This window comes from Leptodactylus fuscus, chromosome 1, assembly GCF_031893055.1.
Source record: "Leptodactylus fuscus isolate aLepFus1 chromosome 1, aLepFus1.hap2, whole genome shotgun sequence".
NCBI lineage: Eukaryota > Metazoa > Chordata > Amphibia > Anura > Leptodactylidae > Leptodactylus > Leptodactylus fuscus.
Window position 1 is genome coordinate 103992417 of NC_134265.1, and position 26080 is coordinate 104018496.

General features: G+C 44.6%; 1 protein-coding gene across 1 annotated transcript in view; it reads left to right on the plus strand.

Annotated features, from left to right (window-relative positions):
- The window catches only part of MMP17 (matrix metallopeptidase 17), a 152107-nt gene that overhangs the window by 85219 nt on the left and 40808 nt on the right, over positions 1-26080 (plus strand). Inside the window, exon 2 of the mRNA XM_075274977.1 lies at positions 14192-14324. Coding sequence (XP_075131078.1) covers positions 14192-14324 — 133 coding nt within the window. The remainder of the gene's footprint in view (positions 1-14191; positions 14325-26080) is intronic.

Here is a 26080-nt window from a genome sequence, read left to right on the forward strand (position 1 = left end):
CAAGGGCTGCTGTACAGAGAGGGGGTCCTATACTAGTTGGCTCTATCACTAAATTTAGCCATATACATAAGACTTTGCATAGCCACAACATGACCATCCAATCGATTATGGAATAATTTCTACAAATTATCCCACAAGTCCACAAATATCCACAAATTATCCCTACTAAACCGTCCTTTCAGGGGGCAGTTCAGTTGTTATAATAAAACAGCCAATCTGCGCAAGTTGGCTGGGGATTGGCCAAAGGTGTCTGATCATGCCAAATACAGATATTTTGGGGTAAACACCAGACAAAGGTATTCAGCACTAGTTTATCTGACAAAAATCAGATGTCGGTATTTACATACTAATATCCCAGTAATGGCTGAGAGCCTAAATTATTCAACAAACATCTAACCTATATGGACAGCTGTATTTAAAAGTGTGGGGATACATTTTTTGACAATGGGCTACTAAGGCTACTAAGTAGTAGGCTACTAAGCCCTGGAACCTTTTATCAAAGGTCCCACTGACATATCACATATACCACTATTCTGTCAGGAAATGTGACCAGTACAGCCAGTCACTGACCGCACTGGTGACCTCTGTAGTGGTGACTAGAGATGAGCGAACACTAAAATGTTCGAGGTTCGAAATTCGATTCGAACAGCCGCTCAATGTTCGTGTGTTCGAACGGGTTTCGAACCCCATTATAGTCTATGGGGAACATAAACTCGTTAAGGGGGAAACCCAAATCCGTGTCTGGAGGGTCACCAAGTCCACTATGACACCACAGGAAATGATACCAACACCCTGGAATGACACTGGGACAGCAGGGGAAGCATGTCTGGGGGCATCTAACACACCAAAGACCCTCTATTACCCCAACATCACTGCCTAACAACTACACACTTTCCACATTCAAAAACCTCTATCAAAGTGGGAAAATACCTGGAAACCTTCTTTACTCCCCAAATGGATGGACACAAACCCCAATTTAAGCTCAACAAACAGTAACAACCACCCCTTTAAATCACGTTCCCCATGACAACCACAAATGGAATAGGCAATGGGAATTCCAAAAGCCCTCACCCTTAACTGTCATTTTGAGTGTGTGTGTGTGTGTGTGTGTGTGTGTGTGTGTGTGTGTGATGTGGTAAGACCTTCCAAAATTCACTTTTCTAGCCCTTAACATGAGCCCTTCCAAACAAAGTTACAGGACCTTAAGCTGAGCTACCAGCAGAGATTGAGGCCCTTGGCATGAGTAGAGCCTTGCACCAGCAGTGTTTTTGGCACTTAGGGTGAGTTGAGCCTTGTACCAGCGTGTGTCCCTTAACATCAGGCGGGCCCTAAGTTCTGCGCTTTGCACAAAAGTTCCACATTAACTAGGCTGAATGGTACAAAGATTAGTAGGCCCGAGAACCAGGAACAGGTCTTGCAATGGCTGTCGGATAACGCTTAAAGCACATTGTCCACCAGCCAGTCAGCCTCTACCTCCTCTTACCCAACAGTCTTGTCCTCCTTCCACCCAAAATTCCCAATCTTCCCAGAACAATAACCCCAACTGTCCCTGCTCCCCAGAGCTGTTCTCCCTTCCTTTGACTGTACCGCAACCTGCCCCTCCATTTCGCGATTCCAGGGACCTAACAGACGAGTATCTGTGTCCAGATGCTCAAACACTAGAGTCTCCTCCATTCCATCTCCGGTCGATTTGGTGGCGGATGACCAGCAACCCACCCTCATCGACGACGATGAGACGCAGTTGCTGTCAGGGCAGCCAGTTGACATGCGCATTGTGCAGGAGGAGGAGGCGAGACAGGAGTTGGAAGAGGAGGTGGTGGACGACGAGGACACCGACCCCACCTGGACAAGGCGGATGTCAAGCTGGGAAAGTAGTGTGGATGTTGAGGCAGGTGCAGCACCAAAAAGGGTAGCTAGAGGCAGAGATGTCCAGAGGCAGAGGTCAGCTGCTTTGCCAAAGCCAGGCCAGACCCGGAATGTCCGAAGATGTTCCCTTTTGTACCCAGCCCAGAAAAACTCCCCCATCGAGGGCACGTTTCTTGAAGGTGTAGAGTTTTTTCAAGGAATGCGCCGAGGACAGATATAGTGTCGTCTACACAATTTGCCTCTCGAAATCGAGTAGGGGCCCTGAGAAGAGCAACCTGTCCACCACTTCAATGCACCGTCATTTGGAATCCAAGCAATGGAATCAGTGGCAGGCAGCAACGGCAGGACAAACGTCGCCCGCCGTTCATGCCACTGCCTCTGCTCACAGTGCTGGCGATGCACTCCAGAGGACGAGCCAGGACATCACTTCATCTGCCTCCGCCACTTTGTTGACTTCTCCCTCATCCTCCCCTGTTTCTGTCTTATCTCCTTCTCCTGCACCATCAAAGGCACCATCAGGCGCTTCCTTACAACAACCCACCATCTTTCAGACATTGGAGCGCCGGCAGAAATACACCGCTAACCACCCACCCACGCAAGCCTAGAACGCCAACATCGCTAAACTGCTGGCCCAGGTGAGGTTGGCGTTCCGGCTTGTTAAAACTCCCGCCTTCCCGGACCTGATGGCAACTGTGGCACCTCACTATGCCGTCCCTAGCCGTCTCAACTTCTCCCGGTGTGGCGTCCCCGCCTTGCACCAGCACGTGTCACTCAACATCAGGTGGGCCCTTAGTTCCACGCTTTGCTGCAAGGTCCACTTGACCACCGACACTTGGACAAGCGCCTGTGGTCAGGGATGCTGCTTATCTTTAAGGACAGGCAGGGTGAATGTGGTGGAGTCTGGTCCCGGGGTGCAAACTGAGGTACCCTATCTCCTCTCCCAGGCCAAAATTCATGGCAGGAGTAGACTGAAACCCTACGACGCTGCAACCTCCACCACAGCTACTAGCGGCAAACGCTAAAACACTGGTGTGGGGAGACGTCAGCAGGCGGTGCTGAAGCTCATCAGCTTGGGGGACAGACAGCACAGTGCCTCCGAGGTCAGGGATGCCATCCTGGCTGAGATGGCATTTTTTTTTCCCTGCTACACCTGGGGCCTGGCATTTTTACGCCTGTGATAATGGCTGGAACCTGGTAGCGGCTCTGGAGCTTGCCAGCCTCCAACACGTTCCATGTTTGGCCCACGTCTAACCTAGTGGTGCAAAGTTTTTTGAAAACATACCCAAATGTACCGAAGCTACTGTTGAAAATGCGGCGCTTGTGCGCCCACTTTTGCAAGTGCACAGGAGTCGCTGCTAGCCTAAAAACACTCTAGCAAGGCCTACATCTGTCCAAACACAGGCTGTTGTCCGTCATTCACACACGCTGAAACCCTACAATACCATATCTTGAGCAAGGTGTGTGAGCTGCACAGACCTTTGATGGAGTTCCATCTACAAAACCCAAGGGTTCCTCAAAGTCAGCTCCCAAAGTTTCTGCACCATGAGTTTCCAGGGGTGGCAGAGTTATGGCTAGGGGCAGAGGCATGGATAGGGATGATGTCTAGGGGCAAAAGCAGTGTGGATGTGGAGGCAAGCTAAGCAGGAAAAACTGGGGGTACAAGCTAAGGCATGGACTGGGGTGATGTCTAGGGGCAAAAGCAGTGTGGATGTGGAGGCAAGCTAAGCAGGAAAAACTGGGGGTACAAGCTAAGGCATGGACTGGGGTGATGTCTAGGGGCAAAATCAGTGTGGATGTGGAGGCAAGCAAAGCAGGGAAAATGGTGGCTAGAGGCAAAGGGATGTCCATAGGCAGCAAGGGCAAAGATGCAAAACTCTCCCCTGATTCAAGAATTTTCCTGACTTGTCTCCCCACAAAACATTCCTGGGAGGAGGGCTGAAACACCACCCTCCTCCTCCGCTGTTAGATTGACCCCAGCTACGAGCTGAAAACACTGCAACACTGGTGTGGGGAGACGTCAGCAGGCTGGGCTGAAGCTCATCAGCTTGGGAGACGGACAGCACACTGCCTCTGAGGTCAGGGATGCCATCCTGGATGAGATGGCAATTTGTTTATCCCCGCTGCCCCTGGGGCCAGGCTTTTTTGTCTTGTTGGAGGGCTCTGGAGCTTGCCAGCCTCCAACACGTTCCATGCCTGGCCCACGTGTTCAATGTAGTGGTGCAATGATTTTTAAAAACATACCCCAAATTAGCTGAGCTAAGGGTGAAAGTGCGGCACTTGGACACCCACTTTCCCAAGTCTACAGTACCTGGAGCTAGCCGCAATACACTCCAGCAAGGCCTACATCTGCCTGAAGCACCTACTGTTGTGCGAGGTCACCACACGCTCTAACCCTAGATACCGTATGTTCAGCAGGGTGTGTGAGCAGCAGAGACCTTTGATGGAGTACCAGCTACAAAACCCAAGGGTTCCTCAGAGTCAGCTCCCTCACTTTCTGCACCATGAGTTTCCATGGGTGGCAGACTTATGGCTAGAGGCACAGGCATGGATAGGGGTGATGTGTAGGGGCAAAAGCAGTGTGGATGTGGAGGCAAGCTAAGCAGCAAAAACTGGGGGTACAAGCAGCCGGTGGCATCATCACTGACAAGCACAGCTGTCTGTCAGCTGACAGGCTGACTTTCACCAAAATGAACAGACAATGGATAGACTCATCATATACATGTCAGTTACATGACAAATTTAGTGCAATTTGCAAGTCCAAGATGGGTTGGAGATCTGCGGAGAGGAATCTCACCACCTCTTGCGGGTGCCATCATTTGGAAGGCAAGCCCTGGGCTCAGTGGGTGAGAGCAAGCGCAGGATAATCGTCGTTTGGCCTGGCGGCCACTGCCTCTCCCACTGTTGACAGGGCTGGCGCTGCAGTCCAGACCAGCAGCCAGGACACCTCCACATCTGCCTCTGACACTTTGGGGAGTTCACCCTTATCCTCACCTTTTCCTGCCATTTCTCCTTTTGCCCGCGCCATCATGCGCCTCTTCCCAGCAACTCCCCATCTCCCAAGCCTTTCATTTCATGCTAAAGTACAGCGCAACCCACCCACATGCCCAAGGCTTCAACGGCCTCATCTCAAGAAATCTGGCCCAGGAGATGTTGGAATCCCGGCTGGGGGACACTCTGCCCTTTTTGGGCAGAGTGTCTACTGCGCCACCGCACTGTGCCATCCACACCAGCACTTTCCCCCAAACATGAGGCGGTCCCTAAATTCAGCGCTTAGCCCTAAAGTTCCATGTGACCAGTTACGAATGGACAAGTGCATGCGGACAGGGACGCTACCTTTCAATTTGGGCACAGTGGTTGAATGTAGTTGAGGCGTGGACCGGGTCGCAAAATGTGGTGGCCTGACTTGTCTCCCCACACAACATTCCTGGGAGGAGGGCTGAAACACCACCCTCCTCCGCTGTTAAATTGACCCCAGCTACGAGCTGGAAACGCTGCAACACTGGTGTGGGGAGACGTCAGCGGGCCGTGCTGAAGCTCATCAGCTTGGGGGCCAGACAGCACACTGCCTACAAAGTGAGTCATGCCATCCTCGATGAGACGGCAATGTGGTTTTTGCCACTGCACCTGGGCCCAGGCATGTTGTCATGTGTGATAATGGCCGTAACCTGGGATTGGCTCTGTAGCTTGGCAGCCTGCAACATATTCCATGCCTGGGCCACGTTTTTAACTCATTGCTGCTAATCTTTTGAAAAAGGTACCCCAATGTTCCTGAGCTACTGGTGAAAGTGTGGCGCTTGTGCGGATAGTTTTTAAAGTCTATAGTTGCCGCTGCTAGCCTCTATGCACTCCTACAACGCCTGTACCTGCTGGAACAACGGCTGTTGTGCGACGTCTCCACACTGCTGGCACTAAACATATCATGTGTTGAGCAGAGTGTGTGAGCAGCACAGACCTTTGATGTAGTTCCAACTCCAAAACCCTCGGGTTCGTCAAAGTCAACTCCCTCAGTTGCTCAACCATGAGTGGCCATGGGTGGCAGACTTATGTGAAATCCCATCCCATCCATTGCACTGGACACGAAACATTAGCATGCGCTCAGCACAACTTCGGATATGGCAGCTGCGTTAAGCAGGGTGCAGGGTACAACACAGACCAGGCCCGAGCACCAGGAACAGGTGTTAGAAATACTGCAGCATCCGCCATTTCCTTCCAATTTTGGGGTTTTGGACCCGCCACCGACTTGTCTGGACCTAAGTGGGGATCATGAGACACAGTTGCCATCAGGGCAAGCTGTGGTCATGTGCGGTTTGCAGTAAGGGGCCAGTGCGCAATTGGAAGAGGAGTTGGTGGATGACAAGGCCACCGACCCCACATGGACAGGGGTGATGTCTAGGGGCTAAAGCAGTGTAGATGTAGAGGGAAGCTAAATCAACAAAAAACCTGGGTAGAAGCAAAGGCATAAACTGGGGTGATGTTTAGGGGCTAAAGCAGTGTAGATGTGGAGGGAAGCTAATTCAACAAAAAAAAACAGGGTAGAAGCAAAGGCATAAACTGGGGTGATGTTTAGGGCTAAAGCAGTGTAGATGTGGAGGGAAGCTAATTCAACAAAAAAAAACAGGGTAGAAACAAAGGCATAAACTGGGGTGATGTTTAGAGGTGAAAGCAGTGTAGATGTGGAGGGAAGCTAAGCAGCAAAAACAGTGGGTAGAAGCAAAGGCATGCAAAACTCTACCCTGTTGGAAGACTTATTCCTAGGTCTGGAACACGTTAATGGCCCCCCTGGACAAATTACTGCCACTCAGGGGCCTAGTGTCACCAGGAGGGACATGTTGTGGGAATACCTGGCCGACACCAGCTCTGTCCTCTCCGATCCCTCTGTGCTCTACAGCCTACACTTATTTTCTCATCTTTTTTTCTGCACTGCACATCTCTTGCCTGCTTCCTTTGGGAACTTACAAGTGGTGGTCCACTTCCAAAGATGGTAATTTCACTAGACAGTGTAACGGGAGTAGCTGAGGGATCGCTGTCTTAACCACTTTTTGGCACAAAATTAACTTCCAAAGCCAAATATGGTGCAAGTATATGATGCAAGGACACCTACACACCTATCTCTGACACATTGGGGAGTTCACCCTCATGCGCCCTTTTGGCCTGCACCATCATGCGCCTCTTCCCAGCCACTCCACATTTCCCAAGCTTTTCATTGCAGGCAGAAGTACAACACAACCCACCCCCATGCCCAAGCCTTTAACAGCCTCATCGATAAACTGCTGGCCCTGGAGATGTTGGTGTTTGTTTATGCTTCTGGAGACCCAGGCCTTCCGTCAGCAGATGGCAGCTGGGGCACCTCCCTATGCTGGGCCTAGCCGTTACTACTTCTCTTGGTGTGCTGTCCCTGCCTTGCGCCTGCATGTGTCCCATAACATCAGTCGGGCCCAGAGCTCTGCGCTTTGCTGCAAGGTCCACTTGACCACCGACACATGGACAAGCGCCTGTGGTCAGGGATGCTGCAGTGCTTATCTTTAATGACAGGCAGGGTGAATGTGGTGGAGTCTGGTCCCCGGTGCAAACTGGGGTGGCCTATCTCCTTTCCCAGGCCAAAATTCATGGCAGGAGTAGACTGAAACCCTACGATGCTGCAACCTCCACCCCAGCTACTAGCGGAAAACACTGTAACACTGGCATGGGGAGATGTCAGCAGGCCGTGCTGAAACTGATCAGCTTGGGGGACAGACAGCACAGTGCTTCCGAGGTCAGGGATGCCATCCTGGCTGAGATGGCATTTTTTTTTCCCTGCTACACCTGGGGCCTGGCATTTTTGCGCCTGTGATAATGGCTGGAACCTGGTAGCAGATCTGGAGCTTGCCAGACTCAAACACGGTCCACGCATGGCCCACGTTTTTCAACTTGTTGGTGCCATGTTTCTTTGAAACCTACACCATTGTGCCTGATATACAGGTCAAAGTGGGGCCATTTTCGTAAGTGAGAACTAGCCTCTGCTAGGCAGAAAACATTCAGAGCACACTCCTCTCATCTTCGCACCGTTGGCTGGCGGAGGAAGACGAGGGGGTTGGAGTGGCATCTGATGTCCCTGTCCCACACGAGGCTAGAGGGTGCACTTCAGTGCATCCCATTGCTTCACCACAAATGGTGTGAAGGGGAGTGGAAAATGGAGGAAATGGAGAGTGACCCTTACAGTTGGGGCCAGCAAAGGCATGCCAAGTAACACACTGGCACACATGGCTGACTTCATCTTGGGTTGCTTTTCAACACATATTTCACATCATGAAGAACAAATAATACTGGATTTTTACAAGCCTCGAACCCCGGTCTAGGTCTAATGTCTGTTCCTTTCTTATATTAGGGGAGAGGGAAAAAAAATTACTTCAGTTTAGCGTACATAGACTGACTATTAATGTGCATCCCACTTAGTGTTGTTAGGGTTACACACCGTCACAACCTGGCTAAAGCTTCTATAGCTGTTAATAAAGTCAACATAACTTTACGGTATCCAAAAAGACAGCTGGTACCGACAGAGAGCAAGAAAAATGTCAACCAAAGCTGTGAGCTCTGAGCACCCACAGTGACTTTGGCGTCATCATCATTATAAGGGAGCGGGTGGTAATAAATAACTTGGCAGTGCCTAAAACCCAAAAAGCTTATACAACTATATTTACATTAAGATACACAAATGACAATTTTCAGTAGCATGTCATGAGACAAGCTGATAAGCTCTTCCTTTGTGCAGTGCTATTTGAAAGTTAAACGCTGCCTTTATTTTAATTCTGGGGAAGGTGCAGACATTAGATTTAGAACATGTTGTCTTCATTGTCCAAATCCTCTATATAGGTAACGTGTTTTTCGGGCCGAGCTGTCTGGGAACGAGCTGGTGCAGCACTGACAACCTGGGTGAATATGGCAAGAGCCTGAGATGTAGGGTGAATGAATCCCCAAATTATTTGTGGAATTCCCAGTGAGACAATGGCACTATCTACCAGTAGCAAAAATTGTGGGTGCACGTAACCCCAATATATTCTTTGAATTCCCAGTGAGACAATGGCACTGTATAGCAGTAGCAAAAATTGTGGGTGCACGTAACCCCAATATATTCTTTGAATTCCCAGTGAGACAATGGCACTGTATAGCAGTAGCAAAAATTGTGGGTGCACGTAACCCCCATATATTCTTTGAATTCCCAGTCAGACAATGGCACTATATACCAGTAGCAAAAATTGTGGGTGCACGTAACCCCAATATATTCTTTGAATTCCCAGTGAGACAATGGCACTATATACCAGTAGCAAGAAATGAGGGTATTTGTAACCCCAATATATTCTTTGAATTCCCAGTCAGACAATGGCACTATATACCAGTAGCAAAAATTGTGGGTGCACGTAACCCCAATATATTCTTTGAATTACCAGTCAGAAACTGGCACTATATAGCAGTAGCAAAAATTGTGGGTGCACATAACCCCAATATATTCTTTGAATTCCCAGTGAGACAATGGCACTGTATAGCAGTAGCAAAAATTGTGGGTGCACGTAACCCCCATATATTCTTTGAATTCCCAGTCAGACAATGGCACTATATACCAGTAGCAAAAATTGTGGGTGCACGTAACCCCAATATATTCTTTGAATTCCCAGTGAGACAATGGCACTATATACCAGTAGCAAGAAATGAGGGTATTTGTAACCCCAATATATTCTTTGAATTCCCAGTGAGACAATGGCACTATATACCAGTAGCAAAAATTGTGGGTGCACGTAACCCCAATATATTCTTTGAATTACCAGTCAGAAACTGGCACTATATAGCAGTAGCAAAAATTGTGGGTGCACATAACCCCAATATATTCTTTGAATTCCCAGTGAGACAATGGCACTGTATAGCAGTAGCAAAAATTGTGGGTGCACGTAACCCCCATATATTCTTTGAATTCCCAGTCAGACAATGGCACTATATACCAGTAGCAAAAATTGTGGGTGCACGTAACCCCAATATATTCTTTGAATTCCCAGTGAGACAATGGCACTATATACCAGTAGCAAAAATTGTGGGTGCACGTAACCCCAATATATTCTTTGAATTCCCAGTCAGACAATGGCACTATATACCAGTAGCAAGAAATGAGGGTATTTGTAACCCCAATATATTCTTTGAATTCCCAGTCAGACAATGACACTATATACCAGTAGCAAAAATTGTGGGTGCACGTAACCCCAATATATTCTTTGAATTACCAGTCAGAAACTGGCACTATATAGCAGTAGCAAAAATTGTGGGTGCACATAACCCCAATATATTCTTTGAATTCCCAGTGAGACAATGGCACTATATACCAGTAGCAAAAATTGTGGGTGCACGTAACCCCAATATATTCTTTGAATTCCCAGTCAGACAATGGCACTATATACCAGTAGCAAGAAATGAGGGTATTTGTAACCCCAATATATTCTTTGAATTCCCAGTCAGACAATGGCACTATATACCAGTAGCAAAAATTGTGGGTGCACGTAACCCCAATATATTCTTTGAATTACCAGTCAGAAACTGGCACTATATGGCAGTAGCAAGAAATGAGGGTATTTGTAACCCCAATATATTCTTTGAATTCCCAGTCAGACAATGGCACTATATACCAGTAGAAAAAATTGTGGGTGCACATAACCCCAATATATTCTTTGAATTCCCAGTGAGACAATGGCACTGTATAGCAGTAGCAAAAATTGTGGGTGCACGTAACCCCCATATATTCTTTGAATTCCCAGTCAGACAATGGCACTATATACCAGTAGCAAAAATTGTGGGTGCACGTAACCCCAATATATTCTTTGAATTCCCAGTGAGACAATGGCACTGTATAGCAGTAGCGAAAATTGTGGGTGCACATAACCCCCATATATTCTTTGAATTCCCAGTCAGACAATGGCACTATATACCAGTAGCAAAAATTGTGGGTGCACGTAACCCCAATATATTCTTTGAATTCCCAGTGAGACAATGGCACTGTATAGCAGTAGCAAAAATTGTGGGTGCACGTAACCCCCATATATTCTTTGAATTCCCAGTCAGACAATGGCACTATATACCAGTAGCAAAAATTGTGGGTGCACATAACCCCAATATATTCTTTGAATTCCCAGTGAGACAATGGCACTGTATAGCAGTAGCGAAAATTGTGGGTGCACATAACCCCCATATATTCTTTGAATTCCCAGTCAGACAATGGCACTATATACCAGTAGCAAAAATTGTGGGTGCACGTAACCCCAATATATTCTTTGAATTCCCAGTGAGACAATGGCACTGTATAGCAGTAGCAAAAATTGTGGGTGCACGTAACCCCCATATATTCTTTGAATTCCCAGTGAGACAATGGCACTATATACCAGTAGCAAAAATTGTGGGTGCACGTAACCCCAATATATTCTTTGAATTCCCAGTGAGACAATGGCACTATATACCAGTAGCAAAAATTGTGGGTGTATATAGCCCCAATTCTATTGCTAGGGGACTTGCAGGGTATTTCTGAGGTGAAGGTGGGGGGGCACACCGTTGGAACGGGGATTTGGGATGTATATATGGGGTATACGGGAATACACTGTCAGTGTGTTCCATTCAGGATCCTGGGAAAGCTGGGTTGCGGCGATTGAGCCCGTCAGTGCCACGTTACACTGACAAGCTTCTCCCTGGAATTGAAGTTATATGTAAGCCCAATATATTCTTTGAATTCCCAGTGAGACAATGGCACTATATGGCAGTAGCAAATATAGTGGGTGTATATAGCCCCAATTCTATTGCTAGGGGACTTGCAGGGTATTTCTGGGGTGAAGGTGGGGGGGCACACCGTTGGAACGGGTATTTGGGGTATATATCGGGTATACGGGAATACACTGTCAGTGTATTCCATTCAGGATCCGCGGAAAGCTGGGTTGCGGCGATTGAGCCCGTCAGTCCCACGTTACACTGACAAGCTTCTCCCTGGAATTTAGCTCTTATAAGAGCTGTTGGTTGTCTTCTCCTTCCTATCCTAGCCTGTCCCTGCCTACCCAGAATCTAACCCCTAGCTAACTGGACGGAAACCTCCGTCCCTGGTGAATTGCAAGCTCAGAATGACGCGAAGCTGGGCGTCGCTGTTCTTTTAAATTAGAGGTCACATGTTTTCGGCAGCCAATGGGTTTTGCCTACTTTTTTCAACGTCACCGGTGTCGTAGTTCCTGACCCACCTACCCTGCGCTGTTATTGGAGCAAAAAAGGCGCCAGGGAAGGTGGGAGGGGAATCGAGTAATGGCGCACTTTACCACGCGGTGTTCGATTCGATTCGAACATGCCGAACAGCCTAATATCCGATCGAACATGAGTTCGATAGAACACTGTTCGCTCATCTCTAGTGGTGACGCATCACTACTACAACCAGTGATTGTCTATAGTAGATGTTATTGGTGGTCAGGATACAGAGATAGAAGGGTTGAAACAGGAGTTGTGGAGTAAAGTGAATATTACTTCATTTATTATTTTAAAACATTCTAAATATTCTATATATGCCATACAACCCATTTATGGCTAGAATCAAAAGTGAAGTTTTTGCGCCAATTATCCAATCCAGTTTACTTTAGGGGCAAGAAAAGGGATACAATTAGTTGATATTGTTTGTCCATGATTTTTTTGATGTGCTGAATAGTTTCATAGAATATTAAATGTAAACCATTGGTCCCTATTAAACATTCCAATTTCTGATATAGAACCAGAGCTGATATGACACATAATGGTCATAAGATGTAAAGTGCTAACTAGTTTTGGATCTTAATAGTTATTGATTTGTTGTTGTTTTTTTTTATTAAACATGGAAGAAAAAAAATCATCTCAAGAAATGCTAACACCTTTTCTATAAGTCGGCATATTGCATTTTCCCCTTTAAGGTCTGTTAAATTGTGTATTTTAGTGATATATCCGAACAGCATATAGTAAAGGACACATCTAAAATGATTCTGGTTTTGGCTCAGTCTACAGTGTATAAATGGATTTTGGTCAGCATGTAAAAGTCACCATTAAATAAAATTTCATAATTCCTTTCTATTTCCTTGAGGGTGGTGGTTTAAAAAAAAATTGCCAATGCAATTTTGATGCAGTTTTTTGAGCCAAAGCCAAAAGTGTATCCAGCGGGATGGAAAGTATAAGTCATTCCTTTATATTTCCTGTTCCTTTTGAATCCATTCATGGCTTTGAAAGCACCCTAAGGCTTATCTTCTCACTGAGCTCATCTGTACCACATTAGCAAGTCTATTGGAAAGTACAGGCTATCAAGTGTATTCTGATATTGAGCTCACCCCCAGCCACATTTAGTGGTAAAATATGAAAGAATTACTTTACACGCATGTTCCATTATCCACACTAAGTGATCTGCCCGGCTTCAATAGCTCCCTACTAAACCCTGTCTGCAAAATCATGTGGCAGTGTCCAGAACATTATTTCAGTCAGTGGGAAGATTAAGGTTTTGTTACACATTTTAACAAGAGGAGCAGACACAAAATCAAAGTGTCCACATCTGTCCTTCTTCGTGGTGTTAGTAAACTCCAGATGCTATTTATGCTGTTTTAGAGCCCATATTCTGTCATTAAAGAGATAGAAATGACAATGGTATCAATGCAGCCCTTTCCTATACTCCTACAGGTGCCATAAAAATTAGTCTAATACTGCTAGCTCTGCTAAGAACAGCTGTGGGGATTTGAATTTTCCTAAATTACTTAACATATAAGGGCGGATTCACACCTGCGCCCGGTCTCCGTTTTGCAGGTTTCCATCTTCTGCCCGAGAAACTGGACAGGTGATAGAAACCGGCAGTCAGTTTTCAAATCCATTAACTTGAATGAGTTTGCAAAGGGTCCCCCCATGAGCGTTTTGTGCCTCTCTGCGGCAAAACTGTTTTTTTTTAACCAGACACAAAGTCGGACATGCAGGACTTTGTGTCCGGTTAAAAAAAAACCATCAGTATGTCAAAGTGGGGGTCCAATGCTGATCAATTGGTTGAAAAGGTTGCAGTGTTCAGATCAGTGCTTCAGCCTCTTCAATGAGTACCAAGTAGAGTAGAAAACATTGTGTAAGGGCTGTATTTTAATTGGTAAGGGTCTGACTGCTGGCACCCCCACTGATCAGCTGTTCCCATCAACTGATGCATAGAGAACATCTGTTCACTCAGACTGCCCTCCATTGATCTGATAGCGCTGACATTTTTAGCCTGGAGAACCCCTTTTAAGGTGCTTCAGAAATGTTGTTTTTATTAGCCATTTAATATTTTGTCTTTATTATCCATTTTCTACAGGATTGGTTGACTCGATTCGGCTATCTGCCTCCACCTGACCCAGTTACAGGACAGTTACAAACACAGGAAGAGTTGTCCAAAGCAATCAAGGCAATGCAAGAGTTTGGAGGGCTAAAACCTACTGGAATACTAGGTAAGATTATTTTCTACAAATACTTAATAGTCTTATTTTGTTTCACTTGATCCTCCATCTGCTTAAAGTTTTATTTGAATAAATCCCCAAATTGACGGGGGATACCCCAGCAACATCTCTATTAATATTCATTGCACTAACACTGACGTTGCAGTGAATACTAATGCAGCAGCTGGCCAGCTGAAAGTCAATACTGATGGGGTGAGGGGGCCTGAAAAATAGTAGAATCCCAGGAAAAATGGGCAAATGACATGGCTGTAAAACCAGAAGCATCTTACTAAGAATCACCGCTGTTTTGCCTGCACAGCTAGGTAAAATTTGCCATATAGTGAGCAAAAAGGGAGAATCTTTGTCATATACTCTACCTCCCTTTGCAATCCACTCCTGACATTGGCTTCAAGAATTGCATCAATTAACTGCATCAAAACTATGTGTGTGAAAGCGCCCTTAGGAGACAGCAAGTAAAGCCCTGCTCCGAGGGCAATAAACAGTGTCTTAGCAGAGGCAGGGGCACAATCACAGCTGAGTAATAACTACACAAGTCTTAATTGGGAGTAAAGATTCAGGAATTAGAAAGTAATTAACTCTTGAATATTCTCTATGTGGATGAGAATAGCATCTATAGTCAGCTTATTCTGGCAATCTTGTCTCCGTATATGTGATAACAAAATCTGGAAATGATTAACAACCTTATTAAAATCCTCTTCCAGAAATTAATGCAGAAAATAAACATATAATTTAAAGCTTAAACAAGCAGCGATGCATTCATTTATGAGAAGATGTACGCCTAAATATTCTCAAAGACACAGTTCTTGTTTAGCATTCTTCATTGTGGGTGAGAAATCCATGAGTTTGTGTCATAGCAATACGTCTAGATACAGTCAGCGCCGCACCTCCCATGAGGCGACCTGAAGCGACCGCTTCAGGCGGCGCTATGCCAGGGCCTCGGGAGGGCGGCATTTTTGCTGACCTAAGCCAGTCCAGGACAAGCTGTCCTGGACTGGCTTAGCGTCACCGTGTCTGCAGCCCGACACGGGAAGCGAGCGGTGTATTGGGGCGGCCCTGCTGGACGCAGCGCTGCTCCAGTGGCCGCCCCTCACACTCAGGCAGAGAGCAGGTCCTCTCCCTGCCTGCTCTCTGCCTGCGAACGCCACTCGCTCCGCTCAGCCCCGCCCCCTTTCCGGTCTACCACGTCCCTTCCGCTCGGCCCCTCCCCTTTCTCGAGACCCCCGTCCCGCAGCTCCGCCCCTCCTCCGGGGGGGGGGGCGGCTTTCTGACGCCGCTTCAGGCGGCAGAAAGCCCAGGTTCACCCCTGGATACAGTATGTCTAGCAAAGCCAACAGATGCACAAATTTTGGCAATTTACATCCTACATAGTCTTTACCACCAATGCCTAGAATTATTGCATGCTATGGTACAAGGTTATAGCCAAGAAACCAAGTAGATCAACTATATAATAGAAGGCTTAGGGTAAGTTCACACAAGGTTCCAAATTCAGTCAGGAGGGAGTGTCTTCAGGTGCATGTCGCGAGGCGACTCCGTCTGAAAGAATGAGCATGTTCACATGGAGTTTTTTTGATCGGAACCTGAGGCAGAGGCCGCCTCAGGTTCCGATCCAAAAACCAGGAAGCCGTGGCTGAAAGCCAGTGCACTGCGCTGGTATCCAGCCGTGTACTCTGCTCCGGATTAGGCCCAATGAATAGAATCCCTTTTTTTAATACTAACACGCAGGAATAGTCTTAAGAAAGGCTATTCTTCTCCTACCTTTAGAAGCCGTCTCCGATCTGCTGTTTCTTAGATATTCCCGGTTTTCTTTGGTATGCAAATGATTTTTCTTGCAGCACTGGGGGAAGTCCCCTGCACTCAAACAGCACTGGGGGCGTTCCCAATGCGGAGAGAACTCTCCAGTGCTGTCTCCTCTTCTTCTGGCATGCCTCTCTGCCGTCTCTTCTTCTGGCGCTGGTCTCCTAAATCTAGACATGCGCAGTCAACTCTACCATTGGACTTCGGCCACCTTCTTGTGGCCCCTTACAAGAGCATAAAAAAAACCTACCCAGTTTATTTTTACATACTATACACACATTTGAAGGCCAGGGAACTCCCCCAGTGCTGCAAGAAAAATCATTTGCATACCAGGAATATCTAACGAACGGCGACGTGGAGAAGACACCTAAGGTGGGAGAAAAATAGCCTTTCTTAAGGCTAATTATACATGTTAGTATTAAAAAAAAGGGATTCTAATGATAGAATCCCTTTCAGGATACTACACTGGAAGAATTAAAAGTTGAATGTAAGAAATACACTGTATAATTATTCACATTTACTAATAGTGTAAACCAAAGACTAGTCAAGTCTTAAAATGCAACAGATTTATCACAGTAGCTAACGCTGGATGATCGATCTGGTGCATCTTTAGATGGCCTAGTTATAGTTAATGTCACCTATTAGATGGCTTACTTTGATCTAGAAGTTTACCCCAGAATTTGTGAACAATTACAGCGCATCTTAAGCCATGTACACTATTCATCTAAGCCATATTCACTCGTTGACCTGGTCTAGAAAAAGGTGCAAAGCTAGATGCACTTAAATGTGCCTTTTTTAGGCCAGAAATTAAGCTCATTTACTATAGTATATTCCCCTAATGTTTTTATGGATGATCCTGGACAGTTCTGTGAGCTAAATCCGGACTGGTGAACCAAATGAAAGCCAACAGCAAAAGTAAGAAGTCACCTTAAAGATGTTATCGCTCTTCTTTAAACAATTTCTGCCTCTGAAATGTGTCAGATATCAGAGAATATAATCCTGTATGAAACAGAGATACACGGAAAGGATGATATTGAAACCAGCTCTGGAAAAACCTCAAAAGATATTTCCTTTTCTTAAATACTTTGTAGAAAGAGTAGGAAGAATCTCTTCCACAAGTTCCCTTTCTGAACAATTCCCTATGGAGTGAAACCCTCTCAATTATTAATTATAAATTTACAATTGTGTGGTTGTTCCTCTTTGATGTTTGCTGGAAAATACAGCAGCTGTCTGACTCCCATTGCCATCCTTAAACAGAGTCAGCATGAGCCAGAACAGCGCATCTACTATTTTATTTATCTGCCTGTCTGCCTAGACTACATCCATAAAAGAGCCCAGGCCCCTTAGAGGAAGGCTGCTACATTCATTATAGGCCTACTAAACCTAGTAAGGACTGAATATTCAGCGAGTGACAGTCTGGAATTGACTGATGTGATTTAGAACCTTTCTAGCTTCTTGGCATGGATCATGCACTTGCTTAAAAAGCCTATTAGCTGCCCACATACGTCATAAGTGAAAGTGACAGGTACTGCTCAACAGAAATCAAGCTGTATGCGACAGATGTGTCCCTAAGAAAACATCTCCAGAAATATTTTATTATGCAAAAGGACACATTAACAATTGATAATCAATAAACAACCAACTGTTAATGATTAGAGATGAGCGAACAGTGTTCTATCGAACTCATGTTCGATCGGATATTAGTCTGTTCGGCATGTTCGAATCGAATCGAACACCGCGTGGTAAAGTGCGCCATTACTCGATTCGCCTCCCACCTTCCCTGGCGCCTTTTTTGCTCCAATAACAGCGCAGGGTAGGTGGGACAGGAACTAAGACACCGGTGACGTTGAAAAAAGTAGGCAAAACCCATTGGCTGCCGAAAACATGTGACCTCTAATTTAAAAGAACAGCGCCGCCCAGCTTCGCGTCATTCTGAGCTTGCAATTCACCGGGGACGGAGGTTTCCGTCCAGTTAGCTAGGGGTTAGATTCTGGGTAGGCAGGGACAGGCTAGGATAGGAAGGAGAAGAGAACCAACAGCTCTTGTAAGAGCTAAATTCCAGGGAGAAGCTTGTCAGTGTAACGTGGCACTGACAGGCTCAATCGCCGCAACCCAGCTTTCCCAGGATCCTGAATGGAATACACTGACAGTGTATTCCCGTATACCCCATATATACACCCCAAATCCCCGTTCCAACGGTGTGCCCCCCCACCTTCACCCCAGAAATACCCTGCAAGTCCCCAAGCAATAGAATTGGGGCTATATACACCCACTATTTTTGCTACTGCCATATAGTGCCATTGTCTCACTGGGAATTCAAAGAATATATTGGGGTTACGTGCACCCACAATTTTTGCTACTGCTATATAGTGCCATTGTCTGACTGGGAATTCAAAGAATATATGGGGGTTACGTGCACCCACAATTTTTGCTACTGGTATATAGTGCCATTGTCTCACTGGGAATTCAAAGAATATATAGGGGTTATGTGCACCCACAATTTTTGCTACTGGTATATAGTGCCAGTTTCTGACTGGGAATTCAAAGAATATATTGGGGTTACGTGCACCCACAATTTTTGCTACTGCTATATAGTGCCATTGTCTGACTGGGAATTCAAAGAATATATTGGGGTTACGTGCACCCACAATTTTTGCTACTGGTATATAGTGCCATTGTCTCACTGGGAATTCAAAGAATATATGGGGGTTATGTGCACCCACAATTTTTGCTACTGCTATATAGTTCCATTGTCTGACTGGTAATTCAAAGAATATATTGGGGTTACGTGCACCCACAATTTTTGCTACTGGTATATAGTGCCATTGTCTCACTGGGAATTCAAAGAATATATTGGGGTTACGTGCACCCACAATTTTTGCTACTGGTATATAGTGCCATTGTCTCACTGGGAATTCAAAGAATATATTGGGGTTATGTGCACCCACAATTTTTGCTACTGGTATATAGTGCCATTGTCTGACTGGGAATTCAAAGAATATGTGAAGGTTACGTGCACCCAAAATTTTGGCTACTGGTATATAGTGCCATTGTCTGACTGGGAATTCAAAGAATATATTGGGGTTATGTGCACCCACAATTTTTGCTACTGCTATATAGTGCCAGTTTCTGACTGGTAATTCAAAGAATATATTGGGGTTACGTGCACCCACAATTTTTGCTACTGGTATATAGTGCCATTGTCTGACTGGGAATTCAAAGAATATATTTGGGTTACGTGCACCCACAATTTTTGCTACTGCTATATAGTGCCAGTTTCTGACTGGTAATTCAAAGAATATATTGGGGTTATGTGCACCCACAATTTTTGCTACTGCTATATAGTGCCAGTTTCTGACTGGTAATTCAAAGAATATATTGGGGTTACGTGCACCCACAATTTTTGCTACTGGTATATAGTTCCAGTTTCTGACTGGTAATTCAAAGAATATATTGGGGTTATGTGCACCCACAATTTTTGCTACTGGTATATAGTGCCATTGTCTCACTGAGAATTCAAAGAATATATTGGGGTTACGTGCACCCACAATTTTTGCTACTGGTATATAGTGCCATTGTCTCACTGGGAAATCAAAGAATATATTGGGGTTATGTGCACCCACAATTTTTGCTACTGGTCTATAGTGCCATTGTCTGACTGGGAATTCAAAGAATATATTGGGGTTATGTGCACCCACAATTTTTGCTACTGCTATATAGTGCCATTGTCTCACTGGGAATTCAAAGAATATATGGGGGTTACGTGCACCCACAATTTTTGCTACTGCTATACAGTGCCATTGTCTCACTGGGAATTCAAAGAATATATTGGGGTTATGTGCACCCACAATTTTTGCTACTGGTCTATAGTGCCATTGTCTGACTGGGAATTCAAAGAATATATTGGGGTTATGTGCACCCACAATTTTTGCTACTGCTATATAGTGCCATTGTCTCACTGGGAATTCAAAGAATATATGGGGGTTACGTGCACCCACAATTTTTGCTACTGCTATACAGTGCCATTGTCTCACTGGGAATTCAAAGAATATATTGGGGTTATGTGCACCCACAATTTTTGCTACTGCTATATAGTGCCAGTTTCTGACTGGTAATTCAAAGAATATATTGGGGTTACGTGCACCCACAATTTTTGCTACTGGTATATAGTGCCATTGTCTGACTGGGAATTCAAAGAATATATGGGGGTTACGTGCACCCACAATTTTTGCTACTGGTATATAGTGCCATTGTCTCACTGGGAATTCAAAGAATATATGGGGGTTACGTGCACCCACAATTTTTGCTACTGGTATATAGTGCCATTGTCTCACTGGGAATTCAAAGAATATATTGGGGTTATGTGCACCCACAATTTTTGCTACTGGTATAAAGTGCCATTGTCTGACTGGGAATTCAAAGAATATATTGGGGTTATGTGCACCCACAATTTTTGCTACTGCTATATAGTGCCAGTTTCTGACTGGTAATTCAAAGAATATATTGGGGTTACGTGCACCCACAATTTTTGCTACTGGTATATAGTGCTATTGTCTCACTGGGAATTCAAAGAATATATTGGGGTTACGTGCACCCACAATTTTTGCTATTGGTATATAGTGCCATTGTCTCACTGGGAATTCAAAGAATATATTGGGGTTATGTGCACCCACAATTCTTGCTACTGGTATATAGTGCCATTGTCTGACTGGGAATTCAAAGAATATATGGGGGTTACGTGCACCCACAATTTTTGCTACTGGTATATAGTGCCATTGTCTGACTGGGAATTCAAAGAATATATTGGGGTTATGTGCACCCACAATTTTTGCTACTGCTATATAGTGCCAGTTTCTGACTGGTAATTCAAAGAATATATTGGGGTTACGTGCACCCACAATTTTTGCTACTGGTATATAGTGCCAGTTTCTGACTGGGAATTCAAAGAATATATTGGGGTTACGTGCACCCACAATTTTTGCTACTGGTATATAGTGCCATTGTCTCACTGGGAATTCAAAGAATATATGGGGGTTATGTGCACCCACAATTTTTGCTACTGCTATATAGTTCCATTGTCTGACTGGTAATTCAAAGAATATATTGGGGTTACGTGCACCCACAATTTTTGCTACTGGTATATAGTGCCATTGTCTCACTGGGAATTCAAAGAATATATTGGGGTTACGTGCACCCACAATTTTTGCTACTGGTATATAGTGCCATTGTCTCACTGGGAATTCAAAGAATATATTGGGGTTATGTGCACCCACAATTTTTGCTACTGGTATATAGTGCCATTGTCTGACTGGGAATTCAAAGAATATGTGAAGGTTACGTGCACCCAAAATTTTGGCTACTGGTATATAGTGCCATTGTCTGACTGGGAATTCAAAGAATATATTGGGGTTATGTGCACCCACAATTTTTGCTACTGCTATATAGTGCCAGTTTCTGACTGGTAATTCAAAGAATATATTGGGGTTACGTGCACCCACAATTTTTGCTACTGGTATATAGTGCCATTGTCTGACTGGGAATTCAAAGATTATATTGGGGTTATGTGCACCCACAATTTTTGCTACTGCTATATAGTGCCAGTTTCTGACTGGTAATTCAAAGAATATATTGGGGTTATGTGCACCCACAATTTTTGCTACTGCTATATAGTGCCAGTTTCTGACTGGTAATTCAAAGAATATATTGGGGTTACGTGCACCCACAATTTTTGCTACTGGTATATAGTTCCAGTTTCTGACTGGTAATTCAAAGAATATATTGGGGTTACGTGCACCCACAATTTTTGCTACTGGTATATAGTGCCATTGTCTCACTGGGAATTCAAAGAATATATTGGGGTTATGTGCACCCACAATTTTTGCTACTGCTATATAGTGCCAGTTTCTGACTGGTAATTCAAAGAATATATTGGGGTTACGTGCACCCACAATTTTTGCTACTGGTATATAGTGCCATTGTCTCACTGGGAATTCAAAGAATATATTGGGGTTACGTGCACCCACAATTTTTGCTACTGGTATATAGAGCCATTGTCTCACTGGGAATTCAAAGAATATATGGGGGTTACGTGCACCCACAATTTTTGCTACTGGTATATAGTGCCATTGTCTCACTGGGAATTCAAAGAATATATTGGGGTTATGTGCACCCACAATTTTTGCTACTGGTATATAGTGCCATTGTCTCACTGGGAATTCAAAGAATATATGGGGGTTACGTGCACCCACAATTTTTGCTACTGGTATATAGTGCCATTGTCTCACTGGGAATTCAAAGAATATATTGGGGTTACGTGCACCCACAATTTTTGCTACTGGTATATAGTGCCATTGTCTGACTGGGAATTCAAAGAATATATGGGGGTTACGTGCACCCACAATTTTTGCTACTGGTATATAGTGCCATTGTCTCACTGAGAATTCAAAGAATATATGGGGGTTACGTGCACCCACAATTTTTGCTACTGGTATATAGTGCCATTGTCTCACTGGGAATTCAAAGAATATATTGGGGTTATGTGCACCCACAATTTTTGCTACTGGTATATAGTGCCATTGTCTGACTGGGAATTCAAAGAATATATTGGGGTTATGTGCACCCACAATTTTTGCTACTGCTATATAGTGCCATTGTCTCACTGGGAATTCAAAGAATATATGGGGGTTACGTGCACCCACAATTTTTGCTACTGGTATATAGTGCCATTGTCTGACTGGGAATTCAAAGAATATATTGGGGTTATGTGCACCCACAATTTTTGCTACTGCTATATAGTGCCATTGTCTGACTGGGAATTCAAAGAATATATGGGGGTTACGTGCACCCACAATTTTTGCTACTGGTATATAGTGCCATTGTCTCACTGGGAATTCAAAGAATACATGGGGGTTACGTGCACCCACAATTTTTGCTACTGTTATATAGTGCCATTGTCTCACTGGGAATTCAAAGAATATATTGGGGTTATGTGCACCCACAATTTTTGCTACTGGTATATAGTGCCATTGTCTCACTGGGAATTCAAAGAATATATTGGGGTTATGTGCACCCACAATTCTTGCTACTGCTATATAGTGCCAGTTTCTGACTGGTAATTCAAAGAATATATTGGGGTTACGTGCACCCACAATTTTTGCTACTGGTATATAGTGCTATTGTCTCACTGGGAATTCAAAGAATATATTGGGGTTATGTGCACCCACAATTTTTGCTACTGGTATATAGTGCCATTGTCTCACTGGGAATTCAAAGAATATATTGGGGTTATGTGCACCCACAATTTTTGCTACTGCTATATAGTGCCAGTTTCTGACTGGTAATTCAAAGAATATATTGGGGTTACGTGCACCCACAATTTTTGCTACTGGTATATAGTGCTATTGTCTCACTGGGAATTCAAAGAATATATTGGGGTTACGTGCACCCACAATTTTTGCTACTGGTATATAGTGCCATTGTCTCACTGGGAATTCAAAGAATATATTGGGGTTACGTGCACCCACAATTTTTGCTACTGGTATATAGTGCCATTGTCTGACTGGGAATTCAAAGAATATATGGGGGTTACGTGCAACCACAATTTTTGCTACTGGTATATAGTGCCATTGTCTGACTGGGAATTCAAAGAATATATTGGGGTTATGTGCACCCACAATTTTTGCTATTGCTATATAGTGCCAGTTTCTGACTGGTAATTCAAAGAATATATTGAGGTTACGTGCACCCACAATTTTTGCTACTGGTATATAGTGCCATTGTCTCACTGGGAATTCAAAGAATATATTGGGGTTACGTGCACCCACAATTTTTGCTACTGGTATATAGTGCCATTGTCTCACTGGGAATTCAAAGAATATATTGGGGTTACGTGCACCCACAATTTTTGCTACTGGTATATAGTGCCATTGTCTCACTGGGAATTCAAAGAATATATGGGGGTTACGTGCACCCACAATTTTTGCTACTGGTATATAGTGCCATTGTCTCACTGGGAATTCAAAGAATATATTGGGGTTATGTGCACCCACAATTTTTGCTACTGGTATATAGTGCCATTGTCTCACTGGGAATTCAAAGAATATATGGGGGTTACGTGCACCCACAATTTTTGCTACTGGTATATAGTGCCATTGTCTCACTGGGAATTCAAAGAATATATTGGGGTTACGTGCACCCACAATTTTTGCTACTGGTATATAGTGCCATTGTCTGACTGGGAATTCAAAGAATATATTGGGGTTATGTGCACCCACAATTTTTGCTACTGCTATATAGTGCCAGTTTCTGACTGGTAATTCAAAGAATATATTGGGGTTACGTGCACCCACAATTTTTGCTACTGGTATATAGTGCCATTGTCTCACTGGGAATTCAAAGAATATATTGGGGTTACGTGCACCCACAATTTTTGCTACTGGTATATAGTGCCATTGTCTCACTGGGAATTCAAAGAATATATTGGGGTTATGTGCACCCACAATTTTTGCTACTGGTATATAGTGCCATTGTCTCACTGGGAATTCAAAGAATATATTGGGGTTACGTGCACCCACAATTTTTGCTACTGGTATATAGTGCCAGTTTCTGAGTGGAAATTCCCCAAATAATTTGGGGATTCATTCACCCTACATCTCAGGCTCTTGCCATATTCACCCAGGTTGTCAGTGCTGCACCAGCTCGTTCCCAGACAGCTCAACCCAAAAAACACGTTACCTATATAGAGGATTTGGACAATGAAGACAACATGTTCTAAATCTAATGTCTGCACCTTCTCCAGAATTAAAATAAAGGCAGCGTTTAACTTTCAAATAGCACTGCACAAAGGAAGATCTTATCAGCTTGTCTCATGACATGCTACTGAAAAGTGTCATTTGTGTATCTTAATGTAAATATAGTTGTATAAGCTTTTTGGGTTTTAGGCACTGCCAAGTTATTTATTACCACCCGCTCCCTTATAATGATGATGACGCCAAAGTAACTGTGGGTGTTCAGAGCTCACAGCTTTGGTTGACATTTGTCTTGCTCTCTGTCGGTACCAGCTGTCTTTTTGGATACCGTAAAGTTATGTTGACTTTATTAACAGCTATAGAAGCTTTAGCCAGGTTGTGACGGTGTGTAACCCTAACAACACTAAGTGGGATACACATTAATAGTCAGTCTATGTACGCTAAACGTATCACTGAAGTAATTTTTTTTCCCTCTCCCCTAATATAAGAAAGGAACAGACATTAGACCTAGACCGGGGTTCGAGGCTTGTAAAAATCCAGTATTATTGTTCTTCATGATGTGAAATATGTGTTGAAAAGCAACCCAAGATGAAGTCAGCCATGTGTGCCAGTGTGTTACTTGGCATGCCTTTGCTGGCCCCAACTGTAAGGGTCACTCTCCATTTCCTCCATTTTCCACTCCCCTTCACACCATTTGTAGTGAAGCAATGGGATGCACTGAAGTGCACCCTCTAGCCTCGTGTGGGACAGGGACATCAGATGCCACTCCAACCCCCTCGTCTTCCTCCGCCAGCCAACGGTGCAAAGATGAGAGGAGTGTGCTCTGAATGTTTTCTGCCTAGCAGAGGCTAGTTCTCACTTACGAAAATGGCCCCACTTTGACCTGTATATCAGGCACAATGGTGTAGGTTTCAAAGAAACATGGCACCAACAAGTTGGAAAACGTGGGCCATGCGTGGACCGTGTTTGAGTCTGGCAAGCTCCAGATCTGCTACCAGGTTCCAGCCATTATCACAGGAGCAAAAATGCCAGGCCCCAGGTGTAGCAGGGAAAAAAAAATGCCATCTCGGCCAGGATGGCATCCCTGACCTCGGAGGCACTGTGCTGTCTGTCCCCCAAGCTGATCAGTTTCAGCACGGCCTGCTGACATCTCCCCACGCCAGTGTTACAGTGTTTTCCGCTAGTAGCTGGGGTGGAGGTTGCAGC